We start from the raw sequence: 25,099 nt of genomic DNA on the forward strand, positions 1-25,099 counted from the left end.
TTCTGGAAAATTTTCAGGACCCATAGTTGATTCTTTGAATATCTGCCAGGATGTCAAATTTTTTCTCTTTGTTTCAAGCTTTGCTTTCCAGAACCAACTTAAAAGGTTATTCTTTCAGTTACGCAGATGGTCCATCTGAGTAACATCTTTGGGTCTAAAACTCCATTTGGACTCATGGGATGGAGTTTCTTGTGTAGTTTGTAAATCAGTTCTGAAAGCAACCCCAGAAGAGATTTATACATGTTTTAAGCAAAGCAAAAATCATAGGCAGGAAGAATAGCTTTCAAGTGGCTGTTTTAAAGTGAACTAACTGGTCTAGGAATCACAATGCATTTTAAAATAAATTTGTATGCATTTACAGTCATTCCTCAAACACATACACTTTTTTAAAAATTTATTTTACAATGATAGTTTACATACAATATGATATTAGTTCCAGGAAACGCACACATTTCTGAAGCTGAAAATGCTTTAGGGAAAGATAAGAGAACTTAAAAGTGTTTTTGCTTTTACCTACTTGCCTAGGGAGAAAATAATTTGATTACCTTCCTCAACATACACAAAGCAGTGAGATGAGAACTATTTTATTACCACACAAGGCTGCTATTTTATAGAAAGATTCAGAGAGTTTGAAACATAAATAAGGAGAAAAACACAGGTCTTATGGTGAGTAGAAAGCCTACTTAGTTTATGATTCTGGAATCAGGTTCTCTTTCCTCTTAATCATTTACGCCTACAAAAGCACTCATGCTAGTAATCCAGCAATTACAAATTTAACATTGTGAATAGTCTACACCAGTGGCTGGCAAACTCATTAGTCAACAGAGCCAAATAGCAACAAATTTGAAATTTCTTTTGAGAGCCAAATTTTTTAAACTTAAACTTCTTCTAATGCCACTTCTTCAAAATAGCAGGCTGTGGTATTTTGTGGAAGAACCACACTCAAGGGGCCAAAGAGCTGCACGTGGCTCACCAGCCGCAGTTTGCCAACCACAGGTCTAGATCAGCAGTTGCCAATCTTTTGGACCTCATGGACTATCAGTGGCCCGTGGACCACTGGTGTAGACCCCAAATGTCACTCATAACAGCTTGTATTTTAGGTAAACAGAACAGGTAGCTTCTCCCCATTAAGATGGGATGCTGAAGCACAGAGGGTAATGTTTTTGCACAAAATTGTTGGAAGACTTAGCAGCTATTACAGATTTCAGATTCTAGATCTAATGAACTTCTAAGCCAGGGTTCTTCCATGGCAATATGCTTCCGGACTTGAACTAAAATCAGCAGTTTGTTCTGAGGTTTACTTAAAACTTAACTTTTTTTATTCCCCATAGTAAAAACTTTATTGAAAAATTGACACCAAAATAGGAGACCATTGTTGTATACTTACAAAATTAAATGTAATTACATTATTCTGGTAGATTAACTAGAATTACTAAACTGATAAGGCTTTTTGTGATATAACCCAAATTCAGGAAGTTGTGTGGATGGATCATTAGTGTTACTTCTAAATCAGTGGTCTGCAAACTGTGGCTCTCGATCCACATGTGGCTCTTGAGTTGAGGTTTGCTGCTCTGTTGACTAATGAGTTTGCCGACTACTGTTCTAAATGAACACCCTTCTGTGAGTCTAGCCTTTCCTCCTGTTGGCTGGCACAACACTGTTGAACAACCTATGCAAAGAGCCACTGTCTGAGCATGGCTGAAAACCATGGTGATCTTGTAGCAACCTGGACATTTTACATCCATAAAATAAGAATTTGGACTTTGAACTAGCCATTTCTTTTTATGTTTTTTCTTTTCCTCTTCCAAGGATGGATGTAGTAAATCTCTAGCCCAAGGCATGTTGATCCTCTTGCAGGCACAGCCCGTCTGGCTACTTAAAACATACCTTTTTATGAAACTAGAGGTCCAGTGCACAAATTTGTGCATAGATGGGGGTCCCTTGATCTGGGTCGTGACTGGAGCCAATTGGAGGCACCTGTTGTGTGTAGGTATTGGGAGGTTGCTGGCTACTGGGGAGAGGAACTGCGGTAGGTTGGCAGGCTGCAAAAGGTTGGATGTGGGAGTGCACTGACCATCTGGGGGCAGCTCCTGCATTGAGTGTCTATCCCCTGGTGGTCAGTGCACACCAAAGCAACTGGTCAACCGGTTGTTCGGTTGTTTGGTCCCTTAGGCTTTTATATATAAATATATATAATGTGTTAAGTAAACCAAAAATATAGGTATTAGCACAATGAATATATGTAACAAACCATCCAGCTAAACAAAGAAACTGTTTAAACTAGAATTTAGTCCTCCTTTCCACCCCTTCCCTGTCTCTTCCCAACATTTGAGGTTTCCTCTTTTTGGTTTTGTTTGGTTAATCCTGACTAGAGGATATTTTCTCCATTGCTTTTTGAGAGAGAGTGGAAAGGACGAAGTGAGGGAGGAAGGGGGAGAGATAGAGAGGGACACATAAATTGGTTGCCTCTCTCATGTGCCCAACTGGGGCTTAGGATCAAACCTACAACTTGGGCACATGCCCTTAGGTCTGAGGGCCCATGCTCTAACTACTGGACACACTGGCCAGGGCGAGGTTTACTTTCTACTTGAAGACAACTAGCTTGGGCCTTGGTAGAATGGATTTCAGTGATTTCTTCCCTAACAGTATAACCCTTTCTTGCCTTCTTGTGAGTTAACTACGACTGTGAGCAGGTGGGAAGTGAGCTGAGACAAAGTTCTGCACAGTCAGTTATCCAATCAGTACACTAGGAAGTGCATTAGCCGGCCACAGAGTCCATCAGATAAGAGAGCAAAGGGGACCTGAGCACCCAGCTGCTCTATCCCTCTATGCTTCTGAGGCCCCATCCCCAGGAGCCAGCTAGGTTTTGCTTTCTGTTTCCTTTTTCCACTGGACATGCATTACCAGCCCTTACTCTTTCCTGCTGTGTCTTTCAAAGTGGTAATTTTGTAAACTAAGCAGTGGGGAAGGGAAAGGGTTAAGGTGAAACCATAAATGGGATGTTTGTGCATTTGAGCAGCAGTTCAATGCCTTGGGAGGGAATTTCCCAGCCCCCACTGGAGAATAGATCCAGGGTAGGGGTGGGGGTGGGAGAGATATTTCTATGTAAACAGTGGCTCAGAATCTAGGTCAAGGTTGAGAGAGAAAGGGGATCAGGCTTCAAATTTGAATCCTTGATGTTTTCTCCAAAGAACTGTCACCTAAATAATTTCATGATGTGGAAGGAAAAAGAGGTTCTGTGTAGAGTAACCTCACATGGTTATCTGATCATAAATTCCTAACTGGGAAGATCATGGTGAGTAGTCACACCCTTGTCATATAATTTTTCCCCCCAGGAAAATACTTATCTTTGCCTTAAGCAAGTCCTGTCCATTGTTTCTGTGCATCTAGGTTATCACAGCTTTGAAAATAAATCAGTAACCACCCTCAAGAGAGCACAGAATCTTAACTATCTTGTAATCTAATTCCTACCTCCATGTTTTCTTCCTTATAGTCCCTCCTTAATTTCAAATGCAAAAACGCAGCATCAAACTGTTATTTTCAGGAACATTTGCTATCTTGCTCCTGGTATATGTTGTCAGTTTGGTTCAAATATTAACTCTTACAAAAACTCTCCACAGGACATTTCTTATTGGCATCTTATAACTTCAAGCCTGTGTCTGTTAGCAGATCACAGAGCCTTTTAAGTACCAGGGACCAGTTGTTTTTATGGATTCTGAAATTACTGTTTGACTTTGAAATCTTATTTTAGCATAATTATATTCTATTGTATTTTCCTTTTTAAAGCATTCATTTGTATAATGTGTACATTCAAAATACTTCATGTTTTTGGATCTTATTTTTCCCATCTTTTTATTTTGAAAAATTGATATTTTCCAAAAGAGCTGAAAGATCATGCAATGAACGTATCCTTCACCAAATTCAGCAATTGTTAATATTTTGCCAGTTTTCTTCACTTCTGTCCATATTTCCATATACGAATATATATGGAAACACACACACACACACAGACATATATTCTTTTTCTTGCTGACTCATAAGTTAAGTTAAAGAAATCATGGTACTGTACCCCTAAAATACTTCAGTATGTATCTCCTGAGAATAAGAATATTTATCTAATAATGACAATGGTATTAGCGTAAATTATTATCACATCATATCAAAGGTGCATACTGTCAATGAATGGGGAATTATGATTCACCTGCATTAGGGAAAGGTAAGTCCAAAAATTCTTTTGAATCCTTCTGCTTAGGAGACTTGCCTCTCTCCCCTCATTTACGAAAGGTTAAATTAAACACAGAGGCCATTAGACTCTAATGCCAGGGTGGCCTGCGAATCCAAATCAAAGCTTATAAATGTCACAAAATTATGAAGTTGAAACCGAAGGACAAGAGCCCACTAGGCTTTCAGCTTGAGCCCATCAATAATTTCCTCACTTTGCTCTGTCTTTTCTCTATAAAAGTCTCACCTAGAGTTCCTGTGAGTGGAGCACTCTTAACCACTTCCGGTTTGGTGCTGCCTGATTGGAATCAATTTTAGTTCAAATAAATTCTTAAGAATTTTACTGTATCTCAGTTCATATGTTAAACAGTTCTCCATCAGTTATTTATATCAGTGTGGACTCACAGAAACTCATTTTATACTCCAGGTTATAATCTAATACTGCTTTATTTATTTTGTAGATCCAACTGTTCCAACTTCAGCCATTGGGGGAGTTCCTTCAGCTGCCTCTTGGGTTCTTTTGATATACTCCCATCATGGTGGTTTTTTTGGTTAGGACTGTTTTATTTGGAGCACTGTCTTATTTCCAGGCTCATCTGGTATATTTTCTGCCTTAGTCTTAGCGTCAATCATTTCTCCAAGGTGCACCTGTTTTCTTTTATCCGAGAATGAGATTAGAAACCAAGATCTGGGTGCTAGGGTATCATTACTTCTAGACCTTGTGTGTGCACACCAACTTGTGCATAGTCACTTATTTACAAATATTTCTATATGTAACCATCTGTGTCTACATAAAGCTAAATGTGAGTTAATACTGATGTTTCCAACTCTAATCCATTACCACATGGATTATTTTAACTTCCTCCCCATTCCAACAATAAGAAACTTGGCTTCCATCTACTTCCTTAATTGTTCAGTAACTTTAAAGAATTCTAAATGTTAGTATCCACTTCTGCCGTTATTGTTTTTAATGCTCACGTGGTCCTAAATTTGGCCAGTGGGCTCCCTTCCAAGCTGTGTCCTTTCATGCAGCTCCATCAGTCTTTTGGTACGAGAAGACATTCCAGACTTCTCTGTACTTTGTCATAAAACCAATCACACTTCAAGGATCCCTAATTCCTTTTAATAGGTAAGCTGTATCTAGAGAAGGTCGGGGTGCTTAGTTTGCTAATTATTTTACTACTGGGATTTTTATTGCTTCACAGCCCTTTCAGTGGACAGAGCTCATTATAGCTACATAATGAGTTTTTAGTGATAGCTCTAATTCAAATTCAACACTATGGGATTTTTCCTTATTTTCCTTTATTCCATATTTTTATAGTCCTTTTACCACAGCTTGTGCTTTAGTTTCCAGCAGTTTTGAAATATATACTCATGTGCTATTTCCTATAGCACACAAATATTTTTTTAAAATCTCATTTTTAAGTATACCTAAACCTCAAAAAATGGAAGTGACCCCAGTTTCCCCTACCTCAGTCTCCCAGAGGCCCTGCTTGAGACCGCTTTTATGTCACACAGGAAAGGCCAGCATGATTTTGTCTCTGTGTGGGGCAGGCTCCAAACCACTAGACCCTACTGTTAATGAATTGTAATGTAAATATCTGTGTTTTCCGATGGTCTTAGGCTCTATAGCAGCAGTTCTCACAAGTTGAGAACCGCTAGCAGGGTGGCCTAAGACCATCGGAAAACACAGATATTTACATTATGATTCATAACAGTAGCAAAATTACAGTTCTGAAGTAGCAACAAAAATAATTTTATGGTTGGGGGTCACCACAACATGAGGAACTGTATTAAAGGGTCGAGGCATTAGGAAGGTTGAGAACCACTGCACCAGGGCAACAGAAAATAATGGAAAAAGCTAACAAATGTTAGAGAAACCATCCTCTCTCAATTCTGGAGTTTCTTGAGACTATCATGCCCTATTTGTTCCTGATACATTTATATATTTTCTTTAATTCACTTAAGTTCCAACATAAAGGGAAGAAGATAGCAGTTACTTTGGCAGGGCCTCTTTGGCACTGAATTCAAATTGTACCACTTCTGCTCTATCTTGAGACTCCAGCCAGGGAGCCAGGGGAGATGTGCAGGAAGAGGAAGGCACAGCTGATCTTTGAGGACCTCAGCACTGCAAAGGTTTAGTGATTGGGATGGGCCCTGAGAAAGTGAATACCATGGCACCACTGAGGCACACTGACTGAGAAATTTACTGGAAACCATTTGGCATAGGGGGATAAGCAGGATTATGAAGGGTTTGGGGAAATCTGTGAAGTTTGGACAATGATCTCGTGTAGCTAAAAAGTAGACCATCAGAATAGATGTTGTTTTTTCTTTGTCCTTCTTTTCCTCCTTCCTTCTTTCAATCATCCTTTCATGGATGTCTTCTACAGAAGTGAGTTAATCATTCATACTCCTCATTCACAGATCATTATCACGAGTGATGCCAAGCAACTCTTCTTTTCTCCTTCAGACCGCACAGCCACCAGGCATTGTTTTATGGCAGAAATTAGATCATGCCACTTCTCACTCTCAACCCGAGGTCCTGCAGAGCCGTGCCCTCGGTGACCTCTTCAACATTTTCCTTCTCACTCTCTCCTCACCCGCCAGCCAACTGGGGTCTCATCCTTCAACTTGCTTTGGCCCTTGTCATTCCCTTTTCTTGGAATATGCTTCATTATATCTTCACATAGCTCACTCCTCTTCATTCAGATCTCTGCTCACATCTGCCCTACCCTATTCAAAGTAGCACTCTCCATCCCTCTCTGCTCATGAGTTTGACCCTTTCCCTTGCCCTGTTGTTCCCTGACATTGTATTGGTCAACTCTTTATCATTCGTATTCCATACTAGAATGTAAGCAACATGAGGACAAAAACTTGGAGGAATTCCCACTTGCTCCCCAGCTCCTAAAACAGTGGCTGGCATGCAGAAGTGGTTCCATCACTATTAACAAAGGGACCCACCCCCAACCTTTAATCTCCTTTCTCCATTTTATGCCCATTCTATTGATGTTGCTATGTGTTTTTACAAACAAGATTGTAAAATGCTTAGTACTGTATTCATTCCATTTATGTGGAAATTTTTAGGAGGGTTCTGGTGAATTTGGGGAAACCTCATTTCTGCCTATGTGTGGACAGAGCAGTCAGAGTGCAACTAAGAAGTTGAGGCTCGCCGAAGCCGGTTTGGCTCAATGGATAGAGCGTCGGCTTGGGGACTGAAAGGTCCCGAGTTCGATTCCGGTCTAGGGCATGTACCTTGGTTGTGGGCACATCCCCGGTAGGGGGTGTGCAAGAGACAACTGGTTGATGTTTCTCTCTCATCGACATTTCTGGCTCTCTGTCTCTCTCCCTTCCTCTCTGTAAAAAAATCAATAAAATATTGTATATTAAAAAAAAAAAAAAAAGAAGTTGAGGCTCCACCAAGGTTGGCTAATTCATTGAGAGGTTTGCTTTGTGGGGAAAGAGGGAAAGTATGGGAATGGGAGTCCTGGATGTGACTCCTTCACGGAAACGGAACAGGGATTCGGAGATGGGTTTATTGATGGTCAAGGTTCTGAGAAAAGACAGAGAAGACACTTACCACTCAGAGCCTATTGGGAGGACGATTGCATACAAGGTAGATAATAGAGGTAGCCTGTTCCCCAGAAGCGAGAAGAAATGCACTCAAAACAACTTCATGGACAAAGATGCCACTTAATGCTGCTCTGTTGGTATGGCTGCTTCCTGGCCTCCATCTTGTAAGTAATTCCTCTATTATATATCACAGTAGATTGCTTTCATGTTGAGTTTCTTAGGTGGCATATCCGGAGTATCTCAAATGTTAACTTGGACTTGATACAGGAGCCATATGTTATATACAAGATATTTAATGTAAATGAAGTGAAAACTTAGAATACCATTTTAAGGAATTTTTTGTAGTTATTAGAACAACTCTAAACATAACCCAGATATCATAAGTCTAGTCATAGTTCTCACTGGTTATTATCTCAAACGAGATCTCAAAGCAAAATAGTCATTCTGGGCTAATTTTGACCTGGGGATGCTAATGGCCAAGATTAGGCCTGTGTCCCCTGCCTAATTACCAAATATTAACAGTGCCTCCTGGGAGTGAAGCTCAGAAAAATCCCGGTTTAAGATTATGTTTCTGCAGCGTCTTTGCCCTCTAGTGGCAGAATAATGTCATTGGGGAAAGTGGAGAAAAGTAGGCCTCAGTGAAATAGGTTATAGAATAGTGTGCACCCATTTCAGGGAGTAAAGCCAGAGCTGCAAAAGTGATATTCAGTCTCTTAACCAGCTCATGGAAATGATTAGGTTATTCATTCAATGTACTGACAAAGAAGGAACCCTCACAAGGGATGAGGGGCTTTGGTCGTTATTTCTACTAATTGGCAAAATGTAAGACACATAGTGCCCAGATCCAGGAAATACATGAAAAATGAACAGGCAATGCCCTAGCTGGTTTGGCTCAGTGGATAGAGCAACAGCCTAGCACATGTGTCAAACACAAGGCCTGCGGGCCAAATCCGTCCTGCCAGGCCTTGCAATGTGGCCTGCACCGCGCTGTCATCACTGCACTCCCCTGCGTTTCCATCACAATGACAGTTTATGACTGTTCAGTAAACCATTCGGCCCGAGATTTAGGCTGCATTTTAGATTTTGGCCCCTTCTCTGATTGAGTTCGACACCCCTAGCCTACAGAGTGAAGAGTCCCAGGTTTAATTCTAGTCAAGGGCACATGCCCAGGTTGCAGGCTCAATCTCCAGGCGTACGGGAGGCAGCTGATCAATGATTCTCATCATTGACATTTCTATCTCTCTCTCCTTCTCCCTTCCACTCTGAAATCAATAATAATAATAAAAAAAGTATATATATTTTGAAAAGAACAGGTGAGCACTATTTCTGGGAGAATAAATCATTTAACTTTTCAGGAAAGTCTTTGGTAATAGGTTTCAAAATATGATGTGTTGATATGGTTTCATCTGGGAATCCTATCATTGTAGTTTATGAAGGATAGGTTTACACAAAAGCCAAAAGATGTATGTAAGAGAATATGCATAATTTAAAAGTAAAAATGTGAAGCCCTGGCTGAGTAGCTCTTGTTTTGAACATCGTCCTGATATGCCAAGGTTGCAAGTTCAATCCCTGAACAGGGCATGTACAAGAGTCAATCAATGAATGCATAAATAAGGAGAACAATAAATCATTGGTGTGGTTTTTCATTTCTAACATAAGTCATTGAATGCCTTCTGAGCTCCCCTGTGCTAAGGACAAAGGGTGCAGAAGGGAACTAAATAGACAGGTCCCCATTTATGGGGAGCTATTACATCGCAGATTCTAAGATGGCAAACAGGTGTCAGATTTCACCACCTGATTCTCATCTTCCTGAGGCCAGGGTCATCGGGAGGTGTGGGTGGGCAGATCTTTGGTCTTCCCTGGATACTGTGCTGGGGTGGGGGGAGCACCACTTGCACTTGGGATCAGCTAACCCAACCCATCCACATGTCACAGCGGAAAACAGGAAGGCGCTGTCATTTTCCTGTGGCTTTAGAGCTAAGGAATGTGTTCAGAGGTGTGCTAGATGAAATAAAATAAATTGTGCTAAGAAGAGAACATGTGTTCAGACAGTTACCCGTGCAATTGTGTTATTTTAAGATCTTTCTTACCCCTTTATTTTGGACCCACAATACAACAAATAAAGAATAAATGTTTATTTCACAACATTCCCATAGTGAATTCAAATTTGTAGCATCTGATATGGTATTTCCTGGAAGACACAAAATAGAACAAAAGAGGCAAAATAGAACAGAGGTAAAAAACAAAACAAAACAAAACAAAAAAACATAAAACCCCAGCACCTCTGCAACACTGATGATAGCAAAATATTACTCTGTCTGAAAGGCTAGATTTGGACCTGAGAAATTAACACAAGTAGTACCATAGTTTCTTTTTTATTTTAAATCAGTTTTAAAATTTACATTTAATAAAGTTCGCTCTCTTTATGTGCACAGATCTATGATTTGACAAATGAATATATGGTCATTTGGGCACCACTGGAATCAATATTCCCTCATGCCCTTTTTCAGTCCCAAGATACCACATTTTGGGGGTGAACCAACATTCCAGTGGAGGTGTCCCAGTTGAAAAGCTTGCTTTTTCCTCTGGAAAGGTGCCATTTGCAAAAAAAATGAAATGTGCGCTGAGCAGCTAGCTTGTTTTCGTCTGTTCTCCCCCTGTGTAATCTCTGAATTCTCCCTAATTGTATCCTTGGGCTAAAGGATTTTAGCGGGACACCATTGTTCTTTTTGCTTTGCAAATTTACTTTTGATTTAAATGATAATTAGACTGTTTAGGATGGGAGAAAAAAAAAAAAATCTTGTTTAACCAAGAGTCTGAAACAACACAACCTTATTGACAAGGGATGTGTGTCAAGCCAGTTCAGCCAGGTTCGATGAGCCTGAGGGCACGGTGAAGGGTTGAGAGAAGATGAGAAAAAAAAGCTGGGTCTGGGTAGGATGCTAACCTCTCTGATTCTCATCATTGATGTTTCTATCTCTCTCCCTCTTCCTTCCTCTCTGAAATCAATAAAAATTCGTATTTTAAAAAAAGTGCTAATGTTGCTAAGGGTGTGAAAGAAGCAATGGTCACAGGCAGTTGAAGAGGTAGGAAAACCTGTTGATTTGGATAAAGGAAAAGCAGTTAGCCAGTGACAGCATTTGGGAGGCAGTGGTAAGTGAACAAGCAAAGATGCTGCATGCTGGCCTGAAAGACACTGCTGGAATAAGTGCTGAACGTGATCCCTTTAAGTCTGGTAGGGGGTGGTTCTATAGATTTAAGAAAAGAAGTGCTTATTTATGTATACATTTAACAGTACATTAGACATGTACGGTATATAAGAAAGGTTAAAACGGAATCATCTGGGGGTCTGGAATGTGTTGGGAGCCATCAGAGTTGGGACAAGCAACTTGGTCTTAAGGAAATAGAATTAAGTTCCTTCTAGCAGAAGTTATGGGGTGCTCTGAGGGCTTGGCCAGAAGATAAGATTAACCTGCTGCTTAGCATCTTCCTGCTGCTTAGCAATTTCCCCTTCCTGATCCTCCCCCCCTAGATAGCCCAGCCTTGGAATGTTGCACCTTGGAATGTTATGCAAAGACCCCTCTGCATAGGCAACCCTGCCCCCCTTTGTTTCTGCTGTATAAATACAGCCATTTCAGAGAATAAAATTGAGGCTTGATCAGAACCTTGTCTTGCCTCCATTCTTCCGAGTTCCTTGTTTGTTTCATTCTCTTAGGTGGTTCCTGCGTGCCCCCGTTGTTGTCCTGAGGGTCGGGACAGGAATGGATTAATTTAATTTACATTATTTCTAGTGGGGTGAAAAATGGTTCCATTTTTGAACACTCGCCTCTAGAACAGCTTTCTAGAAGGAATTAAGTTCAAGAAGCGATTCCACTGAACATTGAACTTGGTATGGAAACTTGTATGGAAACTTGGTATGACTTCACCTGTAGTTGTTACAGAAAACCAGAGAAGAACCAAGCAACGCTAAGAGAAATGGAGTTACATTTATTATTATTATTTATTATTTTTTATTATTTATTATTATTATTATTATTATTATTATTATTATTACTCGAGGTCCCAGAGGAAAATATCTCTCAAGTTCTGGGCCCCAACATGGAGGAACTTTCCCTATTTATGTTTTTACCTTCTTTGTCTCCCAAATATGGGGTGTTTCTGGTCCCCTTTGCAAGTTCTTAAAGAGCCCTATGTGTTGGGGCTTTGAGACCTCAACCAAAGGCTTGGCCTGGCTCCAGCACTGATCACTTTGTCTGGGCTATGTTTATAGCCTCTTTAGAGTAGTAGTCTTATTTTCCTTTATTTAAGCAAGCAAGCATTTACAGAAGCCAAAATAGCAGGATTAAAATTTCAAATAGCAGTTTTTATATAAGATGGATGCTTCATAGTGAAGACAAGTTGAACGTAGAGCTCTAGAATTTTTTGAAACCTCCTATTTCATTTCAAAAACGGATGCAATTTTGCATTTCTACTGCAAAATGGAGCCATGGCTTTGGCATCAGGTGTCACTCATTTGCAGATACGATCAGATCAGACTTCAGGTCTCCAAGCCCTGCCCCTCCCCCACCTGCTGTCCCCACTTTCCCACACTTTGTTGCCCTGTTGTTCTGGGGAAACCCTAGGGGTTATGTGTGCACCCTAATGCTCCATTCTCACAAGTCCATGACCCCCTCACAGTTTGTCTCTAAACTCGCTGAATCAACAGCCCCACTGTGGGTGAGTCCAGATAGCGAACCTTCCTCTGTGTTTCTCCAGGAGCCAGTAGGAAGGGTGTCTCCTGGGGATTATTCAGTGTCTGGCAGCTCTCTAAGCCCGTGGCCTGCCCTCTGGGGTCACTCTGCTGACCTCTGGCCTTTTCCTGCCCTGCTGACCATTCTTTTCTGGGCCTTGGAGAAAGGTCTTCTCCTTGTTTCCCTGTGTCCTGGAACAGCGTCTTGGGAGAGCGTACCTTTCCCATCTTTCATATCTGAGTCCTATAAAATGAGCCCGCAGGCTCTCCTGGGCCAGGTGGCTACTGGAGGGAGGGGTTTTAGGAGAGAGGCACCCACAGCCCCACACTATCTGGAATGGCTGCCCCTCTTGGCTTAAACACCTCCTGCTGAGTTTGGCCTGCTCAGCCAGAGCTGCTCACTCAGTGCTTTTTGTTTATTTGTTTAATCCTCATGCGAGGATAACCTCTCCCCCTCCCCCCATTGGTTTTTAGAGAAATGGAAAGGAGGAAGGGGAAAACAGAGAGAGAAACATTGATATGAGAGACACATTGCATCAGTTGCCTCCTGCATATGCCCCCACAAGGGGTCGGGATGGGGCCTGCAGTTCAGGTACATGCCCTTGACAGGGAATCGAACCCAGACCCTTCTGTCCATGGACCAGTGCTCTCTAACCACTGAGAAAACTGCTCAGGGCTTTTTTTTTTTTTTTTAGTTATCTCAGGGGCTCCATTGTCCTTCTTTGTAACCTGGCTGTCATCAGGGTCTCAGACCTTCAGACATGCTCGTAATGAACTCTGATTGTGAACGGCTTTCAAATACTTCCCCACGAATTCCTGGGTCCCTTCAAATCCAAACCCTTGTTAACATCTCCCCAAACTCCCATTGGCCAATCAGAAGTGTCACATAGAACAGAGACAAAGATAGCCTTCTGGAGTGGGAGAGAGAGGGAGCTTATTAATAAAGAATCTCAGTTCTCACCTAGCCAAGACCCCTTGTACTAGCAAAGGGATGGTATAAATTGCTTTAAATTGCTGATTCAGAAGATGTCCTATGTTTCTTCCAGAAATTGCCCCTGGGGGCACATGTGCTCCTCGCTGAAAAGAGGCCCGCACTGGGGGTGCTCCTCCTGTCACACAGGGCCTGGGCACATGTCTGTCTACCTCCTTTCTCTTTCTACCTCTGGTCAAACCTTTTCCAAGATTCAACTGGGCACCATCTTACTCAGAAAGCCTTCCTGGGCCGTCCTGGACCCTCCGGCTCAGCTTCAGTTAGAGGCACCTCCGCTCTGGGCATGTCAGCCATTGTCGTTCATGTAATTGTTTATCTCTTTTTCCAGCCCCTGAGATATCATCTTTGCTCAGTTGCTGGAGCTTATGTCTTTCATCTCTCTATTGCAAATATAGTGCCTACAGGAAGTGCTCAATATAATTTTTATTATAATTTATTTGCTAACAGTAACAGTAATAGACTCATTACATGTTAATATAATTATTGTTTATGAAAAACAGCTATATTTTCTAAGCAAAAACATAGAACAGTGGCTGTCTTATTTTATCTTGGCTATTATAACAGAATGCCATAGACCACACAAGGCCCGAGGGCCAAATCCGTCCTGCTAGGCCTTGCAATGTGGCCCGCACCGCGCTGTCATCACTGCACTCCGCTGCGTTTCCATCACAATGACAGTTTATGACTGTTCAGTAAACCATGTGGCCTGCGATTTAGGCTGGATTTTAGATTTTGGCCCCTTCTCTGATTGAGTTCGACACCCCTACCATAGACTGAGTGTCTCATGTGCAACAAAATTTTGCTTCTCATAGCTCTGTAGAGTGGGAAGTTCAAAGTCAAGGTGTCAGTGTTACGCCCAGACTTCGTGATCCCCAAGGACCACCAGGGAGCCGAGTCTGATGCAATAAACAAAAGAGCCTTTTCCATGCTAGCATGGGCTCTGTCCCACTCACACTGGCAGCATGGCAGAAGAGAGCAAATTTTGCCCAGTCCAGGGGTTTTACTCCGGTCAGTGGTGATGTCACTGCCTCGGCTAACCCTGGGTGAGGGCTAGGGATAACTCTGCCCTGCCCCGCAGTGGAGTCGGAGCTCATCCTCGCCCCGCCCTGCCCTCTCACCAGCAGATTGGGTATCTGGTAAGGGCCTGTTTCCTAGTTTGTAGATGGCCATCTTCTTACTGAGTCCTCACAGGCAGAAAGGGAAAGAGGCCTTTCTAGGGTCTTTTTTTAAAAAGGACATTAATCATACCCTGGATGGGTGGCTTAGATGTTTGGAATGTCATCCTGTATACCAAAAGGATGTAGGTTTGATTCCTGGTCAGGGCACATACCTAGGTTTTGGGTGGGGTATGTACAGGAGGCAATCAATCAATGTTTCTCTCTCTCTCCCTTTTTTTCTCTCTAAAAATCAATAAAATTATATCCAAGGTGAAGATTTAAAAAAGGGGTAGGGGGTGGGGAGAGGCATGAAAATTAAAAAGGGGGTGGGGGAGGCATTAAACCCATTAGTGATGGCTCTGTCCTCAAGACTTATTTGCCAAAGACCTCACCTCCTAATAGTATCATATTGGGGATTAGGTTCAACACAAACATTCAGTCTATATCATTCCAGTCTTATCCCACCAAATTCATGTCCTTCTTGCATGCAAAATACATTAATTTCAATATACACACACACTCAATATAATTTAAAAAAATGAAGTGTCTGGATGGAGGCATGTGCCTCCCTGTGGGAATATAGATACATGGGTAATAATAAAAAGTAAATTTCACTTTTAAATCATTGTGAAAGCTCATATTTGATTTCATTTTTTAAAAATATATTTTATTGATTTTGTACAGAGAGGAAGGGAGAGAGATAGAGAATTAGAAACATTGATGAGAGAGAGTCATCGATCAGCTGCCTCCTGCACACCCCCCACTGGGGATATGCCTGCAACCAAGGTACATGCCCTTGACCAGAATCGAACCTGGGACCTTTCAGTCCCCAAGCCGACGCTCTATCCACTGAGCCAAACCGGTTTCGGCCATATTTGATTTCTAATATGAATTTGCTTTGGGCTAACTTCTTATTTTATTTATTTATTTATTTATTTATTTTTTTATATATTTTTTTTTATTGATTTTGTACAGAGAGGAAGGGAGAGAGATAGAGAGCTAGAAACATCGATGAGAGAGAGAGTCATGAACCAGCTGCCTCTTGCACACCCCCTACTGGGGATATGCCCGCAACCAAGGTACATGCCCTTGACTGGAATCGAACCCGGGACCTTTCAGTCCCCAAGCCGACGCTCTAGCCATTGAGCCAAACCGGTCTCGGCTGGGCTAACTTCTTAAGTAAAAATAACTGATATCTACTTTTGCAGAATATTCAATTTGCTATTTTTGTTTTCTCTTATGGATTGACAAGATGGATCTATGGGGAAAGGACTGAGAATTTTTTTTGTAATCAGTTAGTTTTTCTTGTGGTGGGCAGATACAGAAGGTCACCAAGGGGAAAAGCCCTGGATGCCTAGCAAAGGACAATGGTAGGGTGGGTGGGACTTCACACCGGGTGACTCTTCCTCCCCTAGCAAATCATTTTGCTCCTACAGTTTGGACACCCTGACCTTTACTCCCTAGAGATAACATCTAGGCCTCAGATGCATTTCAGCCCCAGGCCCAGAAAAGCAATAAAACCAGACCAGTGATCCTATAGCTGCCCTCAGGGACAGGTGCTTTGAATAATAACCCCTGCCCTGGTGCTGACCAATCATTCGGTGGAGACCACAACCCTGCAAAGACACACTTGGAAAGCTGCTGAATATTCTATTAAGATCTTCCCGAGAACCTCCCCCACGCTCTCCACCCTGTTTGTTTTTTTTTAAATATATTTTATTGACTTTTTACAGAGAGGAAGGGAGAGGGATAGAGAGAAACATCGATCAGCTGCCTCCTGCACACCCTCTACTGGGGTTGTGCCCACAACCAAGGTACATGCCCTTGACTGGAATCGAACCTGGGACCTTTCAGTCTGCTGGCCAAGGCTCTATCCACTGAACCAAACCGGTTTCGGCCTTAAAAAGCTTTTGGACAGAAGCCCTAGCACACTCTCCCTCTGGGAGCATGCCTGGGCCTTTCCCTGCCCCTTCCGCCTTCCCTCCCCCGCCTCTCCCCAGGCAGGTTACCAGTACCTTCCTCATATCGTGGGCCCTTCCTTTGCCTCCACAACTCATTTCCTCAGCTCATCTCTTGTACATATTACTTCTTCCACCTCTGTAATTTTATAAATAAATGTCCTCTTATGGTTTGAGTCTTGGCTCTGAATTCTTTCAGAACTCAAGTACCAAGGTTGCTGAATCCATATCCAGTCTTACCCCATGGGTCTAACACCCAGAGCCATTCCTGTCACCTACAACAAAACAATGGCTCTCTTTCATGAAAACGTTTATAATAAATGGTATTGGCTAAGTTGTGACACCCACCCCCCTTCACATCTAAAACCCTAACCCCCATATCTCAGAATGTGACTGTATTTGGAGACTGGGGCTTTAAATAAATAATTAATGTAAAATGAGGTCATGTGAGTGGGCCCTAACCTAAAATGAGTGGCGTCCTTAGAAGAGATTAGGACACAGACAACATGCAGAGGAGAGACTGTGTGAGGACACAGAGAGAAAGGCCATCTGCAAGCCCAGGAGAGAGGTGCCAGAAGAAAGGTGCCAGAAGAAAACTGATCTGCTAACTCGTGGTTTTGGACTTCCAGCCTCCAGAACGGTGAGAAAATACATTTCTATTGTTTAACACCCGCCCCTCAAGTCCCCAAGTCTATGCTACTTTGTAACGGCAGCCCTAGCAAGTTATACAATTAGTATTAACAGGTCCCTACATTTCTCCTCTTTTTGTGATATACAGAGCTCCTACTCCTTTGGGATTCATAGGGGCCCACTGAGACCTCATGTTTCTTGTTAGTCACCTAGTCCTCAGGGAGGACTCTCCTAGGAGCCACTTTACCTGTCCTGTCCTTCATCTCTCTGAGCTTCCACAGGGAAGCAGGTAAGGGATGAATCATTGTTAGGATCACGCTGAACTTGCAATGGCGAGGGATGTGTGAGTGCAAAGACTGAAATACCAGAGTGAGAAGCATTAAATTGGCCATCATGTCAAGAAATAAAATCTCTGATTTTTGGATAATAGCCAGGCTCTTTATATTACAGAAAGAAAACTCGGGACACTGTTTTCCTGTACTTACTAGATCTGTTTCATTCTCAACCTCTTTTGAGTTCTAAGAACAAGTGTGTGTGTGTGTGTGTGTGTGTGTGTGTGTGTGTGTGTTAGGAGTGGTGGCAGATTGGGAAGGGTTACCTGTCGTTAATAGAACTGTGCTCCTTTATTGAGGCCCAAACATGTAGCCTTGGTTGAGTAAGACTTATAGGACATCGTCCCCAAAATCACTCAAATTAATTTTTACTTTACTGTTTATAAAATTAACTTGTTGCTTTCTGGTCTGGCTCCTTTGTATTTAATATTTCTGCAGAGCACAATTTATTTCCAAACAAATTAAAAACTTTAGAAAAATGGGAATTGCTTTTTTGGTGTAACATTATCCATTTTCTTTCTTATTTTCCTGCTGCTTACTTTATTATTCCCAGTCTTTCTGTTTCATTGGTCTCTGAACACTCAGAGCAAACATCTTTTACCGAATTGGTTTGACAAGATTCATAATTCTCTGTTAGAAACTAACTTTTGTGGTTTTGGTTTGTTGCTTGACCCCCAAATATCCAGGAGGTGCCTCAAAGTTACCTGTGTGTGCAGGGTCTGAAATGACTTTTTTAAGTGATACTTGGGAACATTTGCTTTCTGAGACCCATGGAAAGACAGCCAGGAACTGGGGGAAGGCAAGGTCCGGTGCTGTAAGGATGAAGAACCCCAATATCAGCAACCGTGGGGCTCCCATTGCTGTCAGGATCTGGAAGTCCACCTCAGATGAGGAGGATTGCTAAATTAAAGATTTGCTTTCAGGATATTGCTTACGGAGGGAACTTTTCTTGCAGCAGCGCAAGACACTGCATTGCACACTATGATCTCTAGATGGCGCTGCGAGCCCAACAGGAGGAGCCACTTCCCAGCTGATGAAGGAATCTGAAATGCAAGACCTGGGACTTTTTAGATTTGCTTTCTCTTGGCCTTGGCGGCTTCCTCAAACCCCAAATAAAGGCCCATGCCAGCATATGTAAGAGTCTTCTCATCCTCAGAAAGGGCTCAGCTCCCAGATACACATGATAGAAAAATGCAAGGGAGGACGAAGCCCTGTGAATTTCTAATTTGTTCAGAAAAGACAATCTTGCAGGGGGCGGGTGAGGAAGGCGGGGGAGGTAATTTATGAATACTCTTTGGAAAGCTGTGACTGTCATAGAGAAAGCCTGGCACAAATGACAAGGTTGGATGTGGGTGAACGAGAGAAAAACAGATGAACCAAAGCAAAAAAAAAAAAAAAAGCAAACAAAAGTAATTGGCATCATAAATCATTGCTGAGCTCTTGGGATGATATTCATCTTCTGCTTTCATGCAATGAACACATTTGGCCCCGCTCTGTCCAGCTGTTCATGGAAAGTCAATCACTCTGACTGCGGGATCGTTCCATTTCAAACTCTTCTCCTGACAAAACCAGCCTCCAGTTTCTCATCGGTTCCTCTTCGTCACAGTCACCTGCTATATTAGGCCAGGATGCTCCCTTGCAAAAAAGAAGCAGAGGAGTTTCTGATCAGGTTGTAGAGAGCACAGAAATTACAGAGGGGCGGGGCTAACTTCAGATCTGAGACCATGCCAACTCCTGATTAGCTGCCGGGACACCGCATACTTGGGCAATTGTGTGTGGAAGGTGTTTAATTGACAGAATCTGCCCCTCTTCCCTCAAGCATACTTTAACTGTTGTCCTCATTTCCACCTTATTCTTCTTACTCAACCAATAAGTGTGCTTATCGAAGTAAAAATAATTTGAAAGATAAAGCTATAGGGACAAAGCAAAACAAACAAACAAACAAACAAAAAACACACAACCAAAACAATAATGTCTGGATATAATTTAGAGCTTGAAGGGCCCTACCACACCTTTGCATGAAGGTGACAGAGAGAATTTAAAATCAGAGATGGCTGGACTGAGCTCCAGGTCTCCTGCATCAGAATTTCCAGGGGCAGGGCTCGGTGGTCTGTGTTGTAGTAAGTCCCCTATCCCAATGCCCTCCCCAAGCGATTCTTAGGAAACAGGGCCTAAGAAATTGTCTGGTCAGCAAACTGCACCTCGTGGCTCTTCTACAAAATACCACGGCCTGGGCGAGTCTATTTTGAAGAAGTGGTGTTAGAAGAAGTTTAAGTTTAAAAAATTGGCTCTCAAAGGAAATTTCAATCGTTGTACTGTTGCTATTTGGCTCTGTTGACCAATGAGTTTGCCTACCATGGGTCTAGTCCAATTGCCTGTGAAGGGCCAGAAAGCAAATATCAGAGGCTTTGCAGACCATACAATCCCTGTCACAACTACTGCGTCCCAGTGGAGTGGTCATAGACAATATGTAAATGAAAGCCTGGCTGTGTTCCAATAAAACTATTTACAAAAACAGGTTGAGGAATGTGTACGCTCGTGGCTGGGCTCATCTGAGTTCATGTTACAGGCGAAGACGCTGGGACCAGGAGACGGAGGTGGCTTGCCCAGCTGCAGTGAGTCAGTGGTCCAGCCAGGCCAAGGTTCCGGGCTCTGGAACGAGGCTCCCTTAACCACCCAAGCCCCGGCTCCCATGTCAAGGTTCACCGTGTTGGGTTGACTGTGGTGGATTGACTACTTTGGAAGAAACTTCTGTCTGGCCTCTTGTGGACAGAGACTCTCATGAGGAAATGTTCTTTTCCCCTACCGAAGGTCCTGTCAACCTCTGGTTGGTGAGTTAAAAAAGAAAATAGAATCATAAAGAATCTACTGGGTAAGTTGAACATAGGCTAGAGCCATGGTTGGCAAATTGTGTCTCACAAGCCACATGCGGCTCTTTGGCCCCTTGAATGTGGCTCTTCCACAAAATACCACGGCCTGGGCTCTATTTTGAAGAAGTGGCGTTAGAAGAAGTTTAAGTTTAAAAATTTTGGCTCTCAAAAGAAATTTCAATCGTTGTACTGTTGATATTTGTCTCTGTTGACTAATGAGTTTGCCAACTCCTGGCCTTGAGATTTGGGGGTTACTAAATTTTCCACACTTCAAATGGCATTAGAAATGTTCTCTTAAAGGTATCCAATACATCTTGGGTCATTTTGAGATTATACCTAGGTCTCCTGGTAATGCCCACCCCTTTTTAACAACCTTCCAGAAGCCGATCTCTTCATTATGAATGGCAAACAATCTCCTCTCTCCCTGCTCTCCTGTCACCGGGCGCATCTGGTTGCCATTTTCTTTGTGCACCAGAAGCATCATTAAATCGCCACATAGTTGCTCTTCTGGCAAAGCAGCGGTTCTCTCCGAACTTCTTCAGAAAACCGGGCCTTTAATCCTGAAGGCATTTTTATGAGTTTGGGTCCTCCTCCAAGCTGTCTACACCCTCTCAGTTGCGTGGCTTTACACCAGGCTCAGGCTGGTGAGTTCTGAGTTCTGAAGGAAGAACTTCAGAAGATCCAGTTGTTTTCCTCTGTTGGCTTCCAGAATCTCTGCTTACTCAATGGGTGATCCTTTCGGAGCCAGCCACGCTCTGAGTTTATCTTGGGAGAAGCCAGAGAGCCAGGCTGCTGGTCACTTCTGGCAGGAGAGTCCTCACTCTCACTCAACCATCAGAAGCTCGTGTCCTTTTTCAGTGGGCAGGGATATTTGATTGTGTGTGTGTGTGTGTGTGTGTGTGTGTGTGTGTGTGAGTTGATACCCAGAAAAACTTTGCCCAGAATATGGAAATAGTCAGGCATTTTTGGAACTCCTGTAGACTCATTTGTTATGCAGGAATTAAAGAAACTTTTAGGAATGAAAAACAATGTAGCAATCACTGCTTTCAAAAAACAGAGAGCATTTAAAATTCAAATGACTCTGGTCTCTTGCCCCTTCACCCTTCTTACATTCAGGGCACTTTTAGCAACTTGCGACAGCCCCGTCCTGTTTTTCTTACCTAACTTTTATCCACAAAATTTTCAAGTCAGCAGTGAAGTTGTATACACATAGTGTACTGTCCATCCAGAGTCACCAGTTGTTAACATGTTCCCACATTTGCTTCATTGTTCATTCACTACCTTCATACCCTACACCGACACACCCGCCCACCCCCACACTCCACTCTCCTTTTTTGGCAGTAACATTTGAAAATAAGTTGCTGATATCATAACACTTTACTCTAAGTATTTTGGCCTACATCTCATGAGAATAAGGCCATCTCTCACATAAATATTATTTAAATATCACTCCTAAGAAAAGTCACATTAACTCCATAACATCATCTCATACACAATCCATATTCAGATTTCCCCAACTGTTCCAAACACGTCTTTTCGCAGCTCTTCTATTTTCTGATCCAGGATGCAATCTAGGTTCACGTGCAGCTGTGCCTTCTGTCTCCTGGGTCTCTCGCTAATTAAGAACAGTCCTCTCACTCTCTGTTTTCCTTTATGACACTGACTTTTTTGAGGGATCCAGGCCAATTGGTCTCCTGGAATATCCCATATTCTGAAACTATCTGATTGTTTCCTTATGACAAGATCCCAGTTGGACATTTTTGCCAAGAATGCCACACTGGTGATACTGTGTACTTCTTTCTACATCACACCGGGAGGCCCACATGGTTGACGCTAAGTTTGATCACTTTCCTAAAGAGATGTCCACCAGATCTCTCCAAGAGAAGCAGTATGTCAGTGCTACTTTGAGCCTGTGTGAATAATATGTTCTCCAAAATCTTACACCTGATGGTCTTATTGCCCATTGTTTTTTAAAATATATTTTTATTCATATTAGAGAGGAAGAGGGAGAGGGAAAGAGAAAACAGACACATCAATGATGAATAGAATCATTGATCGGCTGCTTCCTGCACACCCTCTATGGGGGATTGAGCCCACAACCTGGACATGTGCCCTGACCAGGAATCGAACCATGACCTCCTGGTTCATAGGTTGATTCTCAACAGGTTGGGCTTATTGTCCATTGTTGATTTTTGCCTGAATCAATACAAGGGGCTAAAAAATGGCAATTTTCTAATTTTATTATTCCTTCTGATTATTAACTGGTATTAAAGAATAGTTTTGCTCCTCTCTCATCCTTCACCCTTTCTTCAGTTCATGCTCTTGACTAAGATGATTCACATATGTCACTGAGTTTTGCCCATGTGTCCTTCATGACAAATGACATGGAGTGGGTGGTAGTGAAAGTGTCCATGTTCTACTGTGTTTCTCATAAATCACAGATATTGAAGCTGAATTCAGTTTTTTCCTCGTGTTGGACCAGGGCTTTCATGTGGATGCTTAAGGTAGGTAAAAAATGTACAAAATTGGGCTGGCTTTAGCTCAGCGGTTCCTTTGAGTACAAAAATGTACAAAATGGTGTTTGATGGACAATGACTATGAACTTCCTTGGGTCTGACATGCTATATTCCAGTTACACTATCTCCCCTAGTCTGTTCTCGCTCTCCCTCTCCTGTGACTGCTGCACGCTTTCTACTCTCTTCAACCTTCAAACCACCTCAGCTACAGGTCCCGGCTACCTGGGCTCTTCACCACACACCCCTCTTCCCCTCCTGTGAGCACAGGTAAGCTCTCCCTGCTCCTTCCCAAAACACTCTCCCTGCTCCTTCCCAAAACTCCACCCCTACTAGACCCCACCCCTCCTCAGCCACCCTGCACATTCCTCCAGGAAGGCTCTCCTCTTTCTCCTTCATCATCAAATATGCTCTTTTAATCTTATAGTCACATCACCATCAGCAAAAACTGTTATTATTTCTCCCCACTAAAGGAAACTCCCCTCTCAGACCATTTTCCTGGCCGCCATCTATCCCATTACTCTGAGCTGGCAAAGGTCCTCAATACAGTGATCAGTCTGTGTCTCCACACTGTCTCCTCCCCTTCCCTCTTTGTTTTAATTGGGCCTTTCTTCCCTGTCTCCTCTAAGGACACAAATGACTTTCTCACACTTGCTCTGTCAGCAGCGTTTGACACAGTTGACCACTCCCTCTGCCCTGACTCGCTTTCTTCACTTGGCCTCCCAAGCACCTCCCCCTCTCTTGACTAGCCCTGTGCCTGATCTTTCCAATCTGCTCCACCTGCTCTTTCCCATCTCAGGTGATGCAACTGTATTCTTCAGTACAAACACTTTGGAGTCTTATATCATGACTCCTTCTTCTTACTTCACATCTGATCCAAAAGTAAATCATATCTGATCTACCTTTAAGATAGATCCAGATCTAACAACTTCTTAGGAACCTTCTTTCTACCACCTTGCCATCTTATTTCCACTTGGCTGCCTACCTGGTTTTCCTGATCCCCCTTCTCTCTATTCTCGGTGTTTGCTGAACCCTGAATCCAAATACCCACCATCTTCCCCACTCCCGACTTTCCCACTCCCACCTTCCTCTCTCTCTGACCTCCTTTCACCACCTTGACCTCGTTAGTGTTTCCAGAACGTGTGGCATGTTTCCACCTTCCAGCCTTTATATTGTCTCTTTCATCTGTTAGAAGTCATCTCCTGTAAGTCAATGTCCTCACTTCCCTCACATCCTTTTTTAGGTATCTTCTTCAATCAGACCTGTTATGGCCATTCTATTTTAAGTTGCTGTCCTCCCATCCCACCAGCACTTCTGATCATATTTACTCTGTACTACCTTACAAAACACTGCATAATGTATATATGTTTTAGGACAATAATTTATTGTCTATTTCCCCCATGAGAATATGTGAAAAGATGGTCCTTTTTCAATTTTGTCCACTTATGTATGCCAGGTGGCCAGAACAGTAAACTCTTCACAAATCTGTGAATTGTACAAATGAATAAATGAAATCAGCCCCCCTCCCAACCCCATTTCTTATTAAGCAGTTTTGATCAATTTTAGAGGCAGAAGTATTTAGGGAATATGTACTTGATAAATTGGATGAAAACCAATTTCTTGTAAAATAAGTTACACTTCAAATAATCCAGAAAGCAGACATCTCATTTACTTTGTATGTGTGTGTGTGTGTGTGTGTGTGTGTGTGTGTATTTTAAGACTTTTGATTTTTTTTTTTTTTTTTTTTTTTGAGAGAGAGAGAGAAAGAAACATTGATATGAGAAAGAAAGAAACATCAATTGGCTGCCTCTTGCACTCCATGGAGCCTGCAACCTGGGCATGTGCCCTGACCAGGAATTGAACCAGCAACATTTCTGTGCACAGGATGATACCTAACCAACTGACTGACACTGGCCAGGGCTAATTTACATATTTTAAAGTTTATGCACATCCACAGTTTTACAAGTTAAATAGCTGCATTGTTTAAAATGAAAGCCATTGCCCTAGCTGGTTTGGCTCAGTGGCTAGAGCATGGACTTGCAAACTGAGGATCCCGGGTTCAATTCTGGTCAAAGGCACATGCCTGGGTTGCAGGCTCAATCCCTTGTGGGAGACAGCCAATCCATGA

The 25,099-nt window shown here is 42.5% G+C and overlaps 1 protein-coding gene across 1 annotated transcript; it reads right to left on the minus strand.

The window, feature by feature from the left end:
* Positions 1-1,324: 1,324 nt before the first annotated feature.
* Positions 1,325-1,866, minus strand: LOC118707687 (40S ribosomal protein S27-like). The gene is made up of 2 exons (XM_036418358.1): positions 1,599-1,866; positions 1,325-1,504 (listed from the first exon to the last, which is right to left on the minus strand). Exons 1-2 carry the CDS (start codon positions 1,839-1,841, stop codon positions 1,499-1,501), a joined length of 249 nt encoding a protein of 82 aa, XP_036274251.1. The 5' UTR covers positions 1,842-1,866; the 3' UTR covers positions 1,325-1,498.
* Positions 1,867-25,099: the final 23,233 nt, after the last annotated feature.

This window comes from Pipistrellus kuhlii, unplaced genomic scaffold (assembly GCF_014108245.1).
Source record: "Pipistrellus kuhlii isolate mPipKuh1 unplaced genomic scaffold, mPipKuh1.p scaffold_m20_p_6, whole genome shotgun sequence".
In the NCBI taxonomy this organism is placed as follows: Eukaryota; Metazoa; Chordata; class Mammalia; order Chiroptera; family Vespertilionidae; genus Pipistrellus; species Pipistrellus kuhlii.